The sequence below is a fragment of the Erythrolamprus reginae genome, chromosome 3, assembly GCF_031021105.1.
Source record: "Erythrolamprus reginae isolate rEryReg1 chromosome 3, rEryReg1.hap1, whole genome shotgun sequence".
Taxonomy (NCBI): Eukaryota; Metazoa; Chordata; class Lepidosauria; order Squamata; family Dipsadidae; genus Erythrolamprus; species Erythrolamprus reginae.
The window spans coordinates 197,267,864-197,289,573 of NC_091952.1; the positions used below are offsets into that span (position 1 = coordinate 197,267,864).

A 21,710-nucleotide genomic window follows, 5' to 3' on the forward strand; every position below is an offset into this window, starting at 1 on the left:
TTTACATTAAATTATAATCTTTTTATAAAATTATGTATTCCTGGTATATGACACTGGAAAAATTGTGAAACATACAAGGGAATTTCAAATATTTCTTGGAAAGGAAATCAAACTGAGGGTATTTTTTCAACTTTAGTGAACATGCAAGAAAGCTAGAAAATACTGAGATTGTGCATGTATTCTGATTTTAAAAATGAAAATATAATTCAAAGTAGATTTTTATTTGGGGTTCAGTGGATAAAAAAATTGAAACATTTTATGGAAACTCACTTTTATATGTGATGAACTGCAATGAGACTTTTGTATGCACAAAGATGGAAGAGTTTACAGATATCTATGAAGTATATAGAAAGTATGAAGAATGGATGGTGAAGCTGATGGAATTGACATAGATGGCAAAGTTGACAGCATTAAATAAAAAATATATTAATTTTATTTTTACCTGGAAATTACTTTTGGATTTTTTGCTGAGAAACTGAAAGAAATGTTGATTTGGGGATTTGATTATTAGAATTACACAGAATTAAAGAAATAATATAGACAAATGCTAAACTTATAGTAAAGGTTTATTGTTTTATTCATAACTCTACCAAAGGAAGTAAGAAATCATTATAGTTTGGTTGATTTTTTTCAATAATTTTAACCTGTTTTATATTTATAATTGTTTTATGTTCACATATTTTGTGAACCACTCAAACTTACATACAGAATTCAATATGCTTTCTCCAAAGCATTAACATGAGCTCAATGAAACTTACTACATACTTATATGACACATAGGTAAAACTTTTGTTAAGATCTTCGATAAGCATATGTGTGCATCTAACAAGAATATATAATATACATTAAACATGGCAGTTAAAATAAACTGTAAAAATTGAAGAGAATGAAAAGAAGGGAAAGAAAATATTACTATCATGCTAAACATACTCTATGGCAGTGATAGTGAATCTTTTTGTTTGAGTGCCAAAAGGGTGCGTGTGCGTGCTAGCATGTATGCACGTGCCCACCCCCCTTCCCTCCTCCCTACGCATGTGCGCACACACACACATGCTGCCCCTGCGCACAATTTCCCCTCCATCCCTGCGCATGCGCACAAGCCTCACTAAAGCATGGAACGGTGAAAAAACAGCGAAACGTGCAAACCGGAAGTTCAGAAAGCAAAACTTCCTGAAGCCCCGGAGTGTGAAAAACAGCACAACAGGCAAACCAGAAGTGCACTTTCCGAACTTCCCATTTGCCCATTGGGTTGTTTTTTTGCACTCCAGAGCTTTAGGGAAGCTTCCCTGAATTGTCTAGAGGGTGAAACGGCCTTCCCCAAGGTCAAAAGTCAGCTGGCTAGTGTGCACATGCTGGAGCTGACAAAGGGCAATGCCTCACGTGCCCTCCGATATGGTTCCATGTGCCACCTGTGGCACGCATGCCATAGGTTCGTCATCACGGCTCTATGGTATCTGAGTTACAGAAATAAAGATATTTGTGGAAGTGATTTTTTTAATATATTTGCCATTGATATTGCTGAAGGAAATTGAATCTGACAGAGCAAATGTTCTGCAATGTTTATTGTTTGAGATTAACTAACTGGTTTGGTGGCAGAGGAGATTCCAAAACCTATAAACCCTTGGTGCTAATGTCATATTACCATCCTACATCAAGGAAACTCTCCTTCAATGATCTTTTTACTTAGTTATATCCCATTTTTTGTATTGGCTCATTACAAAAGTCATAGGGTTCTAGACAGGGAGTGATCTTAATTAATAAGGGATGTAAATTAAAAACAATGATCCAAATCCCAGCTTCCATCCTATTCCTCATTCTAGTCTTAAAACTTAATTAGACACACATCTAGGGACTTGCACGATTAATCTTAAGCACGTGGTCTGTATCCTCTGGCCTGCAGTTAGTGTAAGGCCTCACTAGAATCCCAAATAATAGTTATATCATTGCTTTTGTCTCAAAAATGTTTTAGTGGAGTTGGAATATAATGGCCAGCTTTGCTGAAATGAAAGGACAATTCATTGTGGCTTTCCTCTAGACAACCTGCAATATGTAGGACAAATGTGAGTCCCTGCATTCCAACCAATGAAAGATAATTTCCTAGTAGTTAAAACATTTGACTTGTTTAGTCATTGATATACCAACTATGCTTTTGGGGACTTTTGTTAGAGAATCAATTTTCCTTTTTCACAATATTGAGCAAAGGACTCTTTGCGTCCTACCACAAATGATGACAGAAAAACCATGTTGTCATACAGGAGAAATATGAAGGATACCCATCAGTTAATTTTAGTTGTGCTGTGCAAATTACAAAATAATGGGGCAACAATTCAGTTTAATCTTGTGCTGTTGAAATTGAGTTGGTTAGCTGCTCTTGGGAACAAAATCTTACCCTTGTGTTGGTATTGCTGTAAAATTTATACACACTGCTCAAAAAAAAAAAAAACACTGCTCAAAAAAAAAAACACCATAAACAACACAATATAACTCCAAGTAAATCAAACCTCTGTGAAATCAAACTGTCCACTTAGGAAGCAACACTGATTGACAATCAATTTCACATGCTGTTGTGCACATTCAACTTTGTACAGAACAAAGTATTCAATGAGAATATTTCATTCATTCAGATCTAGGATGTGTTATTTGAGTGTTCCTTTATTTTTTTATTAGGAGAAGCAGCCATTTATCTCTGTTGTTAGATGGTTCTTCTTTCATCTAAAAAAGCTGGACAAAAGATTTAAAGCTATAGTTCTCCATTAGGTGATTATTACTTATTACTATTATTATTATTTATTATTACTAGGTAATTATTACTTAGTCTATGGTAGATCTTGCTGGTCTAAAACCAGCTAGAATATTGCATGTGACACTACACCAAAATGTCTTCATGATCAATCGCACCAAGGTTCTACAGACAAAGACTCCTCTTAACAATGCCATTACAATGTCCTTTAATTGAAAATGTCAATGAACCACTGATATTCAAAGCATTTATATGTTCTACCATTTGAGCTATGTTCAGAAACAAGAATGACCATCTTGCGTTATGCTAATGATTCTTCTAAAAATATTAATAAACAAATTGTTCAAAGATAAAAACATATTAACTTGTGATCATAAAAATATAAACTCCATGAATCTTATAGGAAAAATGTATTTGCTCCTATGCCAATTTCACACAATGAGTAAAATTTTCATGAGAGGTTTCAGAACTTTCTCTGAACTCCTATCCATAGTTTTCCCCAAACTGTAAACAATTAAAAAACCAATCACATTATTTATTATTTATTTATTACTTAGATTTGTATGCCGCCCCTCTCCGAAGACTCGGGGCGGCTCACAACATGTAAAAAACAAATCATAAGCAATCAGACAATTTAAAATATTTAAATATTTAAAAAACCCCATATGCTAACAGTCACACACACAGACATACCATGCATAAATTAAACGTGCCCAGGGGAGATGTTTCAGTTCCCCCATGCCTGACGGCAAAGGTGGGTTTTAAGGAGTTTACGGAAGGCAGGAAGAGTAGGGGCAGTTCTAATCTCCGGGGGGAGTTGGTTCCAGAGAGTCGGTGCCGCCACAGAGAAGGCTCTTCCCCTGGGGCCCGCCAACCGACATTGTTTAGTTGACGGGACCCGGAGAAGGCCCACTCTGTGGGACCTAATCGGTCGCTGGGATTCGTGCGGCAGGAGACGGTCTCGGAGATATTCTGGTCCGATGCCATGAAGGGCTTTAAAGGTCATAACCAACACTTTGAATTGTGACCGGAAATTGATCGGCAACCAATGCAGACTGCGGAGTGATGGTGAAACATGGGCATACCTGGGTAGGCCCATGACTGCTCTCGCAGCTGCATTTTGCACGATCTGAAGTTTCCGAACACTTTTCAAAGGTAGCCCCATGTAGAGAGCATTACAGTAGTCGAACCTCGAGGTGATGAGGGCATGAGTGACTGTGAGCAATGAGTCCCGGTCCAGATAGGGCCGCAACTGGTGCACCAGGCGAACCTGGGCAAACGCCCCCCTCGCCACAGCTGAGAGATGTTGTTCTAATGTGAGCTGTGGATCGAGGAGGACGCCCAAGCTGCGGACCCTCTCTGAGGGGGTCAATAATTCTCCCCCCAGGGTGATGGACGGACAGATGGGATTGTCCTTGGGAGGCAGAACCCACAGCCACTCCGTCTTATCCGGGTTGAGCTTGAGTCTGTTGACACCCATCCAGGCCCCAACAGCCTCCAGGCACCGGCACATCACTTCCACCGCTTCGTTGACTGGGCATGGGGTGGAGATGTAAAGCTGGGTATCATCCGCATATTGATGATACCTCACCCCATGTCCTTGGATGATCTCGCCCAGCGGTTTCATGTAGATGTTGAATAGCAGGGGGGAGAGGACCGACCCCTGAGGCCCCCACAAGGGAGAAACCTAGGAGTCGACCTCTGGCCCCCCACTAACACCGACTGCGACCGGCCAGAGAGGTAGGAGGAGAACCACTGAAGGACAGTGCCTCCCACTCCCAACCCCTCCAGCCGGTGCAGAAGGATACCATGGTCGATGGTATCGAAAGCCGCTGAGAGGTCAAGGAGCACCAGGACAGAGGATAAACCCCTGTCCCGGGCCCGCCAGAGATCATCCATCAACGCGACCAAAGCGGTTTCCGTGCTGTAACCGGCCCTGAAACCCGACTGCCGGGGACCTAGATAATCGGCTTCTTCCAAGGACCGCTGGAGCTGGAGTGCCACCACCTTCTCGACAACCTTCCCCATAAAGGGAAGGTTGGAGACTGGACGATAGTTGTTAAGTACGGCTGGGTCCAGGGAGGGCTTCTTGAGGAGGGGGCGCACAAGCGCTTCTTTATAGAGTGATGGAAAAACTCCCCTCCCCAAGGAAGCGTTGGTAATCTCCTGGGCCCAGCTCCGTGTCACCTCCCTGCTGGCCGAAACCAACCAGGAGGGACACGGATCCACATAATAATTCAGCAAACTAATGTACTATTATCTTGTTCTGCATGTCCTTCCTCAACATTCAATTCACTTTTAAGCAGAATGCTTTTCCTCTTTAGGGTCCCCGAGCTCTCGGAGAAGGGTGGCATACAAGTCTAATAAATAATAATAATAATAATAATAGTTTAAAGCACTGATCCCTAACCACTCAATTTTTGAATTAATTTTTTAAAAAAAAATACTCTGGAGACTTATAGAATTATTATTTAACGCAAAAAAGGCTATTAAATTATATATTCAAATCCATTTCCCACACCTAATTCATTCTATTAAAAAGCATAATTATCTAATTTTAAAAACATCTATAAAATCTGGAAGTCATGACCAATACAATCTTACCAGAGGGGTGAGGGGGGGAATCTTGTTTTAAGGTGTCCTTACCTTGCTCTAATTTAATAACTATCCCTGTTCTTCTAATGGAGCCCAATCAGAAAGTAACATTTTTATCACCTATTACGTAACAGCCCTACAGGGTTTCACACACGAATTCACTGTACTAAAGCATACAAGGGACATCCAAGGCTTATAAAGTTATCCGAGTCTTCCACGCCGGTTGCATGGAATTGCAGCTGGAACTCCCTTTAAATGGAGCCATCGATCCGAAGACGAATGCCAATTTATATAAAGTTCAACATGCAAAAGGAGCCTCACAAGCGTTGCAGTGGAAAACGCCCCTGAACTAAGTACATACATGACACATCAAAGGGTGTTGGTGCAAGGTATCGCCACTCTTTTTTTTTCCTTTTTTTTTTTTTTTACGGTCGTGTAATACCCGCACGGACAAACCGCCGCTGTCATGCGCTGCATACAGTACTGTATTGTATGCTGTGTGTACTGAATGGAAGGCAGCAACCCCCACCCACCCCTTTTCGCCAGACCCGGTACAAAAAAAAATCCCCAAACAGACGCTCTATGAAAATACAAGACGCGTGGAGAGTCACAGGGCATTTTCTGCAACTTGGGCCTCTCCCAGTCAACAGGGGAGGGCGGCTAAAAGCCTACCGGGAAAGACTCGGTGTGTCATGCCTGTGACAGGGGCCATGCCCGCCTCATATAGCAGGAGGGACGCCGTGCGGGTGGCTGCCAGCCGAGCGTCCCGGGGCTCAGGGAACGGAGGGTGCTGCTGCGGTGCAGTAAGAGAGAGAGAGAGAGAGGAACGGCTGCCAGGTCTTCAAGGCAGCTCCTTGCCAAAAAGCGGTTGAGGCTCTTGAGCCTCTCTTCCCTCTCGGGGTCCACCGGCGGCCTTCAAGCAGCCGCTGAGGGGGACTTCAGAGGGAAAGGCAGCGAACCGCCGCCTTTACCGCTCACTACAGCAAACCCACCGGGAATTGGGGCGGGAGAGGCGGGGAGGGTGGGGGTGTCGTAAAGACAAGAGAAGAGCAAAATGGCGACCGCGGCGCTTCGTCCTATTTCACCCCCCCCTCCTGAATCGAACGTCCTCCTCGAGCCTCAGAAGGGGGGGTGTGGGGGGAGAAGGAATGGCTCGGGCCTCTTCGGGCTACCCCCACTCATCTCTCTGCCCCCCCCCCCCTCTTCCGCAGGCTCGCGCGCGCGGTAAGGATCCGGTTTCCTTCGCCGGCCTTCTCGCTCTCGGCCCTCCGTCCCTCCACCGGCCTTTTCTGTATTGCCGTACCTTTGAATTTCAGGTCGGTGGGCGGATCGAGCACCAGGATCTGCTCGTGCTTGGCCAGGACTCCGGCGGCCGCCATCGCTGCTCACACGTTCGCTGACTCCAGGAGGAAGGAGAGGGCGGGCGGGCGGGTGGGGAGGGAGGGAGGACGTTCCGCTGGGGAAGGAGGAGGAGGGAGCCTTGCGAGGAGGGCTTGTTGCGGCGGCGGCTGGGCTCACGCAGCCGTCCCCCTTCCACGTAGCTCCGCAAACCACGCGGGGGTCTTGCCGCTGCCTTTGCCTTGCTCGGTCTCTCGCCTCCCTCCGCTGCCCCCTTTTGGAGCAACTGACTGGCTGGCTTTCTCCCCCAGCGCACTGCGATGAACGCCAACTCCGGGCGCGGGCGCGAGGACAGCGGCCGAGAAGTTCGAGCACGCGCGCGCCCAGCCGTGCGGGGAACCGCGCGGGGGCGCGCGCGAAACAAGACAAGCGTCGCCTCGGCGCGCGCGCGGGCGCGCCGCAACCAGGAATCCGGGAATTGTCACGCGCGAGGGGAACGTAAAGCTCAAAGGCAAAGAGGCGGTCGGTCGGTCGGGTTTCCTCTGAAAGCGCCTGACGACTCGGCTAACCCGAAAGGAGAAAATTGACTCAAGGACATTAAGGCGTCAGAAGTTTCAACGTCGCCGAAAGAGAGCGGCTTGATTGCTGAAACTCCACGCGTACCCGAATTTCGTTCAGATGCATGCCGGGAATTGTAGTATTCAAGTAAATGAGGGGGAGAGCGAGTGTGTGTTGCATCGCGGGACCTTCGTTCTCTTAGATTAGAACTTGGCTTTCGACTTTAGTTTGCTTCAGTGACAGTTCTTTGTCCCGACTGAAAGGAGAAAAAGTTGAATTGCACAAGTCCAGCTGACCTTTAGGTGTCGTCAAAGAGATGTGTATTGTACTGCTTCTTGTGTCATCAGTCGCTTTCTACTCCTGGCGACGGCATAGAAATATAGCGGTAGCCTAAGATTTTGCACTTCTTGTTAGAATAGAACAGAACAGAATAGAATAGAATTTTATTGGCCAAGTGTGATTGGGCACACAATGAATTTGTCTTGGTGCATATGCTATCAGCGTACATAAAAGAAAAAGATACATTTGTTAAGAATCATGTGGTACAACACTTAATAATTGTCATAGGGGTCAAATAAGCAATGAAGAAACAATCAATATTAATAAAAATCTTAGGATACAATTGTTAGATTGTTTAGAGAAAATATATCAACCACAAAACAAACTTAATACAGAGTAAGGTGTGAGTAGTGACAGCAATGGACTATTCAGGCAAATAAACCAGTTTAGTAAGTATCAAGTATATATATTATACAGTAGAATAATCTCTATACAATCCAAATCACAAATATAACCCAATATCAAATACAAACTAGATACATCAGCACACAGCTCTATACCTACAGTTACTATCAAAAATACTCCCCTAAACAGGAATTCCATTGGCTCCCTCTTATGGCCAACAGGCACACTTCTCTTTAAAGATATATCCCTTAACCATACATTGATAGTATTGTAACCCAACCCAACATAGTATCATACATGGTACTGACACTTCTGATAGCTCTCTCGTTAGTGATTAGCTTCTCAACGAAACTGCCATTTTTTAAAAAAATTGGATTTATATGTCGCTCTACTCCCAGAGGACTCTGGGTGGCTTACAACCAAATACACACAGAATACAATACAAAAACCTCTAAAAAGAATGTAAAACAATTTAAAACTGACAATCAACAATTAAAACAGTTTAAAAAACCTATGCATGTCTTTCCTGGTCGGATCCGATGGCATTCCATCTGACATCAAGGCTCCCTTTATGCTACACTAACATAATGCAGATAAATCTTTGTTAAGTTTAATCAAAATTTAAAAAACCATTTTCCCATGCTAAAATAGAATACTGTACAGTGCAATTTGTGTTTATTTATTTTATTCATTTATTAGATTTGTAAGCCGCTCCTCTCTGCAAAGTGCAAAGTGTGCTATGTCACAGTTTCATTATAATTTATTAAACAAAGCAGAATCAGTTGGCTTTACATATATTAAGGCAATTGTAAACAGATTAAATTATAGCATTACAATAATCTAACTTCAGTACTCCCTAGACTGACAGCTTTTTATAAAACTACTGCTGTGCCATATTTTTGCACAAAATTGATGCTTAATGCCCAAAGGAGTATCCCATAATATTTATCTTATGATCAATGGCTTAAATTTGTTTGGAAATAGGTCACACTGAAATTATAATAAAATGTAATGTTAAATTAAGGTTCCAATTGTCAAATAAAAGGGAGAGCCCAATGTTTATAATGAAGAATGAGATGCATAGTAAAAGACTGTACTGTTTGTATAAGGAACAAGAAGTAATCATTTCAAAAGATCCAAGCCCCAGGGCTCACTGTAACAGCATTGCCAAAAGGCCATTAAGAGATGTTAACCTAATTTTGTCTGGAGGACAGAAGGAAATGGGGGGACATGATCGAAACATTTAAATATGTTAAAGGGTTAAATAAGGTTCAGGAGGAAAGTGTTTCTAATAGGAACCTGAACACAAGAACAAGGGGACACAATCTGAAGTTAGTTGGGGGAAAGATCAAAAGCAACATGAGAAAATATTATTTTACTGAAAGAGTAGTAAATCCTTGGAACAAACTTCCAGCAGACGTGGTTGGTAAATCCACAGTAACTGAATTTAAACATGCCTGGGATAAACATATATCCATTGTAAGATAAAATACAGGAAATAGTATAAGGGCAAACTAGATGGACCATGAGGTCTTTTTCTGCCGTCAGTCTTCTATGTTTCTATGTTTCTAATTTTACAAAGTTTCTTTTCCGGTAACGTTATATTACAAACCAGGGCATACAAAATCTTTGCCAGACCAATTCTCGAATACAACTCAAATACAACTGCCTGGAATCCATACTGTATAATGGACATTAATACAATTGAACAAGTCCAGAGGTATTCCATGAGAAGAAAACTCCACTCCTCTGCTTGCAATAGAATACCTTATGCCATCAAGCTTGAAATTTTGGACAACCTAGAATAGTGATGGCGAACCTTTTTTCCTTCAGGTGCCGAAAGAGCATGGGTGCGCACTATCGTGCATGCACAAGTGCCCATATCCATAATTCAATGCCTGGGGAGGGAAAAAACAGCTTCCCCCTGCCCCCCCGGAGGCCTTCTGGAGGCCAGAAATGGCATATTTCCCAACTTCTGGTTGGCCCAGTAGGCTCGTGTTTTGCCCTCCCCAGGTTCCAAAGGCTTCCCTGGGGCAGGGGGAGGGTAAAAACACCCTTCCCCCATCCCCCTGGAGACTCTCTGGAAGCCAAACTTGCCCTCCCAGAGTCTCTGTTCGAGCCAAAAATCAGCTGGCTGGCACACACAAGCACCTTGAGCTAAACAATGGCTTGTGTGCCAGCAGATATGTTTCCACCTGCCACCTGTGGCACCCGTGCCATAGGTTTGCCATCACTGACCTAGAACTACGCCACCTACAGTCTGACCAAAATTGGTACTCAAAATTATCTGCTACATTGTCCTGTTAATGACTACTTCAGTTTCAATCAAAATAATACGCAAACAAACAATAGATACAAATTCAAAGTTAACCGCTCCAAACTCAATTGCCGAAAATACGACTTCAGCAACAGACTGGTCAATGCCTGGAATACACTACCTGTCTCTGTTGTTACTTCCTGAAACCCCCAAAACTTTAACCTAAAAATGTCTACCATGGACCTCACCCCATTCCTAAGAGGTCTCTAAGGGGGCATTCATAAGCACACATGCTTACCATCCCTGTCCTACTGTTCCCATTATTTATACACCTTTCTTATGCATATACTTTACCTATTTATACTTAGATGTTTATGTTACTATATGTTTATACTTATAATTGTTTTGTCATATAACTTGACAAACTAACAAAGTAAATAAACAGTATATCTGAGCACCAAAAATTGAACCCTTTCAGTGTAGCAGCCTATTAAAAAAAACATGACATGTGCCTGCATTTTTCTCTGGGCAGGTGTATAGATGCATACAATTGACATGTAAGCTGCAAAAGGATCTGACCTAACATTGATCAGATAGGAAGTTGAAGATACCCAATAATTTAATGTTTGCAGATCACTCTTTCCAAAGTATGAATTTAAAATGAGGAAATGAGTTAAATATCAAACCAAACTAATGACCTCTGGGAAGGCAAATATATTTTACAAAATTTTATCAAATCATGTGCAGTCTAATGTCAAGCATACATTTTCATTCCAATAATAGCCAGTGTTTGCAAAATTACCAAATTCAATTGCACACTCTTTAATAAATGTACTTTACAGTAATGTCAAGCTCTTGGCAGTTCACTCAAACCAAAAAGCAATCCTTTTCACAGCCACAAATCGTACAGGATCTTCTTATCGAGATTTACTGAAAAGAAAAGCTTTTGGCACTGGAATTATGTCTAATTTAAAAGTGATTTCTCTAAGAAAATTAATGCTTTTCATAATTTCTAATGGATTTTCTGTGAACTGTCAAGGATGTAAATCTTGTTACTGATAAAGCTGCAAATATCTATTAACCAAACAGTCTCTTGAATCCTTTTTAAGGTAAGGGTCATTCCAGATGTACAGTCATGCATTGGTTGAGGTAGTCTTTAGGATTTGCATTCAATCACATTTAAGTGAATTTTGCCTCATTTTATGACCTTTCAGGCCACTGTTGTTAAGTGAATCACTGCAGTTGATAAGTCAGTGAATCTGGCTTCCACATTGACTTGCTTGTGAGGTCACAAAAGGTGAACATGTGACCTTGGGACACAGTAACAGACATAAATATGAACCAGTTGCCAAGCATCTGAATTTTGATCACATGATTGCGGGGAGGCTGCAAAGATTATAAATGTGAAAAATGGTCATAAGTCAGTTTTAAGTGCCATTGTATCTTTGGTTCCTAATTGAACTGCTGTAAATTAAGACTACTTATAGTATCAAATGAATGCTTCCCATCTATAGGTCATCTTGTAGAGCAGTGTTTCCCAACCTTGGCAACTTGAAGATATCTGGACTTCAACTCCCAAATATCTTCAAGTTGCTAAGATTGGGAAACAATGTTGTAGAGAACTCTTCTGAATGTATAGACATATAGTTAGGAACATCCTAATATTTTTGTATTCCTTAGAAATTTGATGGTATCTTGGGTCCAGATCAAATTTTAATTAGATATCACTGAAATCAGTCACATAGAAGAAATTTATTTGTGAATACATATAGTATTGCAAAATGAATCAATATTTATGGTGGAAAATTCTTTCTCTGTTCCTTATTTGCTTCTGCCATCAGAGTAATCAAGAATAAAGAATGTAGCATAAAAACAGTCTTGTCATTTTGAATTACAGTTCTTGAAAGAACAGCTCCTCAATAATGGAGGAAATATGATTTGGGATAAGCTAGACATTATTTTAGCTCAGAGTGGCATGTAAATATAATTTCCTCTCTCTGTTTAATATTATTCCAAACTTTTCCACAGATAAGGAATTCTGATTTAGAGAACAGCTTTGGAATCATTTATTTTATTTATTTGGAAAATTAATATTTGGAGGTTCGATAACCATATTTCTTATCATAATTTAAGTAAATACAGTGTGAAAGGTGAGTTGTGAATGGCAATTATCTAAATTCGTTTTTATCTCAGTAAAACCAAGGTCAAAAAATCTATTCAGGATTACAGTATATTCAAGAAGTAATGTGCTATCCTGAGCTCATGAAAAAAATGGGATAGAAAAATCCAACAAATAAATATAATTCTTTTTTTAATTCTATATTGAATTTACTATGAATAAATTACGCAATTGCATGCAAGCAACTCTGTGATATATCCTAGAATCATGGTGTCGGATGTGTCCTCAGAGGTTCTCTGTTCCAGCTCAATGTAATAACTAATAAAGCACTTTACACAGATAGTTATCAAGCCTCCAAAGACCTCCAGTAAAAGGAGACACACTCCTTCATGAGACAATGTATTCAATTGATTGATAGCTTTTATCTTTTCGAAATTCCGGCAAATATCCACTGAAGGGCTGCAAATATTACTACCACACTGTGGCCGTGGCTTATTTTGTGAGTGTGGCTTGCTGACCATGTGACAGGGTGGGAGTGGCTTGACAATCATGTGACTTGGGGGTGTCCTCAAATTTATCTAGAATTTTTGAATCTTTTTTTTCTGTAGTGTTAACCACTATTCCTTCAATCTATTTTTTGAGACCCTGGCAATCTTTCAGTTTTATAATCATTCTCATTCTTTTAGTACCCAGGCTATAATCAATCTGGTCCTTTTTCCTTGCAACAGATTCACAGTTTCTTTGCATTTCTTTTATTTCTGTTCCAAAATTATATTTTTCTTGTTTTAGGTATTTCTCCCAAGATTTACCTTGTTTTAAACTTTGGTCTTTCTGACACTATCCTTTCAGTTTCCTGCCAGGGTTACATTTTTAAAAAAATCAGAAGTGATTTATGAAATATTTATTTCCTTTCAGCTGGCTTGTATGGTTTTATGCTGTAAGTTGGAATCGCTGAGTCTTCTGTTGAATTATTTATAGGCCACTGTAACAATGATACTAACGAGAAATTTCTACATTGCAGCTTGCAACTGATACACTCTACATACGTCCATGTGTTTTTCTACCTTTCCTTTTTTCAGTTCTTGTAGTCTTTTTTTATTATTATTTGTTAACTCTACTTAAATAGCCTTTAAGAATATAAGCAGCATTTGGAAAGGCAGAAACACTGCTGCATAGTGTTGCTTTTAGCATCCAGGTCCTCCCTGTGGTACAATATGTTCAAAGCATTATAAGAAGAAACATTGTGCCAAGGATTATTTGGCCCCAATACAGCTATCTGTCTCAATACTTGAAGCTTTGCCACAATTACATAAACACAATGTCTGGGTGAACTGGTGGATCTGTATAATACTTAAGAGGATTTATTTCAGAAGCCTGATGATCTAAGCTCTTTATAGAATAGAATGAGCACAAAAACGTTTTCTCTAGATAGGTTGGCGTGAGCCCTGCCAAGTCCTAATAAGCTCTAATTTATTTTGAAGGTATTTCTTTGCCCCATTTTATATGGCAAATATGAGTTATTTCTCTGTTACTATATTGTCTAATTTTTAATAAGCAATGCTTATGCGGCCCCAAAAGCAAGAGGGGGTAGTCACCTGTTACTTTAGTGACTTTCAATACCTGGGCTATGATTTTGCTGACTGACATAAGGTAAAATCGAGGCTTCTATTGCTTGGAGATATTTCAGCAGATTGGGTAATCATCTGGCAGAAAGTCTTCAGCTGCATTATGCATTGCATTTCTGCAGTGAGCAGGAGGGTTGGGGTTCTTTGCAGCTCTTTAGTAGTCAGGCCTTTCCAGAAAAATATACTGCTCAAAAAAATAAAGGGAACACTCAAATAACACATCCTAGAGCTGAATGAATGAAATATTCTCATTGAATACGTTGTACTGTACAAAGTTGAATGAGCACAACAGCATGTGAAATTGATTGTCAATCAGTGTTGCTTCCTAAGTGGACAGTTTGATTTCACTGAGGTTTGATTTACTTGGAGTTATATTGTGTTACATAGAAACACAGAAGTCTGAGGGCAGAAAAAGACCTCATGGTCCATCTAGTCTGCCCTTATACTATTTTCTGTATTTTATCTTAGGATGGATATATGTTTATCCCAGGCATGTTTAAATTCAGTTACTGTGGATTTATCTACCACGTCTGCTGGAAGTTTGTTCCAAGGATCTACTACTCTTTCAGTAAAATAATATTTTCTCATGTTGCTTTTGATCTTTCCCCCAAGTAACTTCAGATTGTGTCCCCTTGTTCTTGTGTTCACTTTCCTATTAAAAACCTTTCCTTTATTTTTTTTGAGCAGTGTACATTATCCCTAACCATTAGTATAGCATTTTATCTATTTTATTTTTCAATATTGCAGCAGAACAAAAATGAAATTTGTCTACACAGTATTGCCATTTTTATTGGTTATATGAGATTAGCCTTATCCTTTATTAGAGAGGTAAGTAACTATAAAATCCATGAGCCAATTTCTTGAGCTAGATGCCGTTTGTGTGAAGGATGTAGAGAATTATGTGGAGAACCTCCTTAAGACTTACAATCTTCCCTCTACTTTCTTTTCCAAATGCAAGCTTTCAGATAGAAGGTGCCATTACATGTCGTTTATTGACTTTCTATAGCCAACTGATTGATCATTATGGAATAAGAATGCTGGATGAGGCTTTCATAGACCAAGCACTTACTTACCTTTTCAAATCTCATGTAAGGATATTATATTCAACTTCATATTTATTACTGTATTGGGCAAAATGGTATAAGTATAAATTTTGAGGCCACTTTTAATGGTCTTCAGGAAATTATTACATGTATGCTGCCCAGGATCCTAGACTCTGACTGAATTAAAAACTAATTATGAAATCCTATAATAAACCACTATTATGCCAATACAACAATTTGGCAAATTGTAATATAAATATTGTAAAACAACCAAATCAAACCTGAAAGGGTATAATAAAAAAAACATATGGACCAATTTTACTGTAAAATTAATACTATAAGAAATAAAAATTCCCCAATTAGATCAATCAATCCAAATCACTTCCCCATGCCTGCTTGAATAGAAATGTCTTGGCAGTCGTATTAAAGACCAATAGAAAATCAGTGGCAAAGTATTTCACAACTTTGATGCCATCACAAGGTAGGACTGTTAGGGCCCAAATACCCAAGCATTCCATTCTGGAAATGTACATGGAAAAAGCAGAATTACTTTGAAAATAGTTCCTCAAATACTTGGAACTACGTAAGTCATCATTTTATAGGGCAAACTAGCACCAATAATTGCAGTTGAAATTTTATTGTTAATCGATAGCAGCATTCCAAAACAAATACATTACAGGAGTGGCTCTTACCCACTAACAGTCCAAATATATATTTTACCAACTGCTGTTTCTGGATTGTCTCACTGCATGTTATAGTAATTTTTCTAAAGTGATGAATCACTGTAGTCTCTCAGTTCAGGTGTAATGGATGAAAGCTGTGCTGGCCATAATTTCCACTTCTTGTAGCAGAAGTTACAAAGTGCAGCAGAACAATCCAACTGTGGAGTAGTTCCTTCGGAGAAAGTGTTCCCCTTATCTAGAGCAGTGTTTTTCAACCAGTGTGCCGCGAAGCTCAGAGAGAAAGAAAGCAAGAGAGAGAGAGAGAGAGAAGAGAGAGAGAAAGCAAGAGAGAGAGAACAAGAGAAAGAGAGAAAGAGAGAGCAAGAGAGAGAGAACAAGAAAAAGAAAGAGAACAAGAGAAAGAAAGCAAGAGAGAGAGGGAGGGAGGGAAGGAGAGAGAAAGACATAGAGGGAGGGAGGGAGGGAGAAAGAGAGCAAAAAAGAGGAAGGAAGAGAAAGGAAGAGGGATGGAGAGAGAAAGAGGGAGGGAGGAAGAAATAGAGTGAAGGTGAGGGAGATAATTTTTTTGTCCAAACTTTTTTTAGCTGCCCCCCACCCACCCACCGCTCAATGTGCCCCAGGGTTTCGTAAATGTAAAAAATGTGCAGCGGCTCAAAAAAGGTTGAAAATCACTGATCTAGAGTAATGATTAAAGATTACAGCTTTCTTACTTTTTAAAAGAAGGAACAGCTCAAAATGCTGGGATTCAATTTGAGCTTTTTTGGTGTTATTAACTCCAGGTCAAGATTACCATGGCATCTCTAGCCTGGTTTGGGATAGAAATATGCAGATGTTAAATAAACATGTATGGTATGTTTGTGCGTATGTCTTGCTTTTAAATAAGTTTTTTTTTAGAGATTTTTAATATTAGATTTGTGATACATTGTTTTTTATTGTTGTTGTGAGCCGCCCCGAATCTGCGGAGAGGGGCAGCATACAAATCTAATTAATAATAATAATAATAATAATAACAACAACAACAACATGGAGCACAGGGCCAAGCCCTGTGATGCTCACTAGTGCAATCATGGGTTCAATTGTTCCTTCTCCATGACTTTGAGCAAGGAGAACTAAAACCCACTGCCCCCCCCACTCCCCAAATCTGCAGGCATTCTACAAAGATTCTGCCTAACAGGATAAAAAGGGATATCCTGCCTGCACCATCCAATCCTAACAAAATTAATCACCCGGATAGTAACCAATGACATTTGATATTAACTACCAAGCTTGGGTTCGATTGCAGGAGATACAGGTTATCTGTTTCATTATGACTCCCTACTTTAAATCTCACTATCTTCTCCAGAAAGTTCACCAAAATAAGGAAAGTTGAAAAAATGTGTAATGCAGCCAGATTGAGATGATCTCTTGGAAGAGGGGGTAATTATTTTAAAATTGACAACACAATCCTTTCATAGAGTACTAATTACTTTACATTTTCATGCATACCTGACTCTGTAGATGTTTTAAATAGCCAGGCAGGAGTTAGTTGAGCCATAGGTAGCAGAGCTCATACTACGTAGAAACCTACCTACATGTTCAGATTTTTCAAGATCATCATATGATTTCAGTTGGTTATCTCAATTATCTTAAGATTATTCAAGTTATGTCTAATATATTATAATGAATAGGTTATCTTCTCCATGAAGAATCTTGCAAGAATTGTTCTTCAGTTACTTAATTTTTTGTTATCTATGAAAGACCACATCACAAAAATTACAAACATTTATTAGTATTGCTTACTAGAGGTTAAATTAAAACATTGTTATAGGCTCAATTCTTGTTGGCAATTGTACAATTATATGGAGCAAACAATATTAACAGATTATAACATTCCATACATTAATGGGTCCAGCCCATTCAACATTTAATATAAACAATTCAAAAAGTACAATGCATTATATTTGTTAAGGTTTAAACAAATCTGATTTTTTAAAAAGAAAAAAATATGTATTGGATAGAGTATATAGCTACATAAGAAGCAAGGTGTCCTGTGCACTGAAACATTACCACAATTGGCTATACCATATAATGAAAGACTATAATTAGTGTTCCTATCAATATTTTATAATGGCAATTTCAGAAGCTCTAAAATTGAATGAATATATACTATGGAAAATATCACATGGCATTGATTGTACTTATTACTGCATAAATAGATGTAATATTGCCTTATTTTTTTTGTTATCCATTCATTAAATTGCACAGCTCCCAAAGTTGCCACTGTAAAATATTCATATTAAGTTTTGTTTTCTTTCCATTTTAACTTCCAAGTACGAACTTGATTCTCAAATATTTACTTTCTTTTCTTACAAGCCACTGCGCTGTGTATAGAAGTAAATATTTGGCTGAACCTTTGCAAAGATTGAGCCCTAAATGATTTAACATACTATTTTTTCTAATACTTCTCCACTAAAAATTATACTATCTATTCTTATGTCAATCTTCTTGGCAAAATTGGATATGAATTTTGGCAGCAAAATTCAAACTCATAAAAGTTATTAATGAATTATTTTCAAAAAAGATAATCACAACTTTCTTTAAAAGTTATATCAGGCAGTTATTTTAATTTGACTGTTTTTACTCTCAAAAGAATAGAGGTTTAGCTATAAAGATCTATATTGTATAATTGAAGAATGAGCATCAAAACCTTTTCCACAGAAAATCTATTCTATTCTATTTGTTCAAAAAGTTTTCAAGGACTTTTTTTTCCTGTAGCCACCCTGAAACACATTATGTTGAAAATTATGTTTCAAAATGAGCATCATACAGACGGCAAAAAATTACTGTTGCCTCTCATTTTTACATAGAAATATTTTGTGCCTCCACAACTTCTACAAAATCTAAACATGCAATTCTGTAATAACAAGAAATATAAATATGCTACTTCAAGCAGGTAGTCAGAGTAAATAGTTGTTGATATTCCTATGATTCTACCTGTAAATCAGTATCATATATGTAGAACAAATTATGTACTACCAAGTCAGGATTGACTCTTAAAAGACCATACAGATAGATTTTGTTTCATTGTATAGGTTTAAGAACCTGAAAAAAATGCATCTATAGAATTTCCAAATTCTATATTTGTCACTTTTACTGTTATAAATTTTATGGTGGAATCTTTATTAGTTTACTGCACATGTAGCAACTGCAACATATATGCAATTTACAATAAAGGAAAGATGAAATAAAATATATCACTACTGTAATGGAATGTGTAATAATATTGGGGAAGATATGCTATTTAGGAAACAATCCAACAAGAAAGGCAGGAACCCCCAGTGCTTAACAGTGAAAGAAACTTAGGAAAAACCCACTTTAATGGCTGAAGGAATTAACAGTGGTGGCGAGAGGTTTGTGCAGTGATACCCCAGTGCTCAACAGCTTCAAAATTTGTTAAATTTGCTATGCAACATATTTTGACACAAAAATGTCTCGGTATTCATTCTTTGTCTGGGGCTTGATGCACTGCAATCGCTAAAGGAGGGCAGCTATGGAGAACAGAGAGAAAGTCAGCCAAACTGGGAAGGTCACTGCAAAAGGAAGGGGCGGGGTCAGCTGCAGAAGGCAGGCAGGAAGTCAGCTATGCTGGAAGCGACACTGACATAGGAAAAGGGACAGACAGAAAGTCCTTCCTGTCCGAAACAAAGGGTTGCATGGTAAGACATGTGGTTTGTTGGGCACTTGACATTTTTTATACTTGTCATGCCACGCCAAACCATTTAACAATAAGTATCAAGGTACCACTGTATATTCAGACTTCCAAGATTTTATTAATGTAGCCTTACAATAAAATAGAATTAGTTCATCTAGTGGTCTTGAAATTGAGTCATGGCAACTGGACTTATTTATTTCCTTGTTGGTACGAGACGTTTTGCTGCTCATCCAAGCAGCTTTCTCATTCTGAACAAGTCACTGGGATATATAGATTCCTCTCACACCATTGTCGGGGTGTCTTTCCCAAATTGTGTGATTTATTGATGAAGTTTCTCAGTCTGGAAACCGAGTCATGGGTATCTACTTTTTTGTCTGGTGTATCTGGGAAATGCTGACAGTAATGAGGTCTTCCAATGAGTGGTGGTTCTTATTTGCACTAGCTTGGTATGGTATCAGCTTTACACAACCTTTTACAAAAAGGACTCAGATAAAAAAGAGGTTGTCTATGTTTTCAACTTCCTTGGATTCCACCTTACGTGTGCATTGTTACTAAGTAAGAAACAGACAGTTCAACAATATAGATGCAGATTACTGACTAAAGGTAAAGAACAAGAAAAAATACAGTGTGTTCATCAATTTGTTAGATTGGTGTTATTTCAAATTTAAATAAATTCAAAATAATAAAGTGTATCCTGGTCTTTTGGGGCTTTTGATGAAATGTCTGTTTGCATTTAATATCTCCTACATTTAGTATATCCCAAATCTTTGCTTCTATGCTTGTACTGTATTTCAATTATTTTGTTTTTCCAATGTAGAAGTAACAATTTAACATTTACCAGAATTGTTATTGTCACCAGACTTTATCTGCATTGGATGCAGAAGTGTAAGTACCTCATTTATACCTTTAAAAATAATTCTAAAAAAATCATAGAAGCCAAATCCAGTAAAATAAAATGGTTTTTTTGTTTGATTAAAATACTGGCTATTATAATTCTGTAAAATTATACATAACAAGAAACATACTGAAAATACAAAAAAGATTTGTTTAAAAAATGTACTTATTACTTCTTTAGAATAGTCAACGATTTAAACAGATTATTCCAAATAATCTGAATCATTGTTTCAACCAGTTTACTGCTTAAACAAATTGTCTACATAATTCTGCAGAATTCATTGGAAGGACAATTTTCTCCTACTAATCCCATCAATGAAGAATACTGATACTACTGTTTTAGACAGTGTGACATGTTGTTGGCTTTCTGAAGTTCATGGTTCAATAAATAAATGATCTTGTTTTATTTTCAAGTGCATTAAACCAGTTCTGGTTTGTTTAACAGCATCTTCGTGTTGTCTGAGCAGTCTGCTTTCTGAGTTTAATTATTTCACTGTGGCCATTTTCATGCGTTTCTAAAGGTGGAATCTGCAGGCCTTTAAAAGCAAAAAAACCAAAACAAAATATATACATTTGTTAAAATCTTACAGTTTCTCTAAATGCTTGAAAATAAGGTTTGCTAGCTACAATACAGGATTTCCTATATGACATGGAAGATGAATCCTATATCTTTCATTATGACCCTAATCAATTGCAGGATAAGTTCAGAAATAAATATATAAATACAAATACTGTATAAATATATAAATATAAATGTGTGTATATGTATGTTTTTTCTATGGAATCGCCCGAGTATACACAAATATGGATTTGCTTTTTTAAGTCTTTAAACTAAAAAAATAAACTTTCAGATAATAATGGAAATGGATTGAATTTAGGCTCAGATACTTTGCTTGCTTGGGGACCTATTCCCTCATTTTTTGATTACCGTATATACTCGAGTATAAGCCGACCCGAGTATAAGCCGAGGCACCAATTTTTGCCACAAAAACTGGGAAAACGTATTGACCCGAGTATAAGCCGAGGTTAGAAAATGCAGTGGCTACTGGTAACTTATAAAAATGGAAAACAATAAAATTACATTAATTGAGACATGTTTTAGAATATTTATTTTAAAGAAAACCAGTAAACTAGCTCTGTAAATTTAAAAGAGGGTAAACAAATTAACAATATTAACAATAAATTAAAAAGTAAAAAAAGTAGCTCGATCAGGAACAAAGCTAAAACCTAAGAGTTAAAATCCTTCAAAACTGGATTCCTTCTCATCATTAATTGGATTTACATTATTGTTCTGTTTTTATATATGCTGTGAGCCACCCTGAGTCCTTGGAGAAGGATTGCATACAAATCCAATTAAATAAATAAACAAACAAACAAACAAATAAATAAGTGTATCCAAAGAAGAGCTTCAGCATTAGCTGCTGTGAGGTTATCAGCATAGAAAACCAAATAGATAGATAGATAGATGATAGATAGATAGATA

At 38.4% G+C, this 21,710-nt stretch overlaps 2 protein-coding genes across 3 annotated transcripts in view; both read right to left on the bottom strand.

Annotated features, from left to right (window-relative positions):
* VAPA (VAMP associated protein A) overlaps positions 1–7,349 on the bottom strand; it is a 41,619-nt gene extending 34,270 nt beyond the window's left edge. Inside the window, exon 1 of one of the 2 annotated variants that reach the window (XM_070747524.1) lies at positions 6,639–7,349. In XM_070747524.1, the coding sequence (XP_070603625.1) occupies positions 6,639–6,714 (76 nt within the window). In that variant the 5' untranslated portion in view covers positions 6,715–7,349. The remainder of the gene's footprint in view (positions 1–6,638) is intronic. The other variant, XM_070747523.1, reaches the window with a different exon arrangement.
* A 10,041-nt stretch (positions 7,350–17,390) lies between these two features.
* RAB31 (RAB31, member RAS oncogene family) overlaps positions 17,391–21,710 on the bottom strand; it is a 32,387-nt gene continuing 28,067 nt past the window's right edge. Inside the window, exon 7 of the mRNA XM_070747525.1 lies at positions 17,391–20,763. Within this exon, the coding sequence (XP_070603626.1) occupies positions 20,666–20,763 (98 nt within the window). The 3' untranslated portion in view covers positions 17,391–20,665. The remainder of the gene's footprint in view (positions 20,764–21,710) is intronic.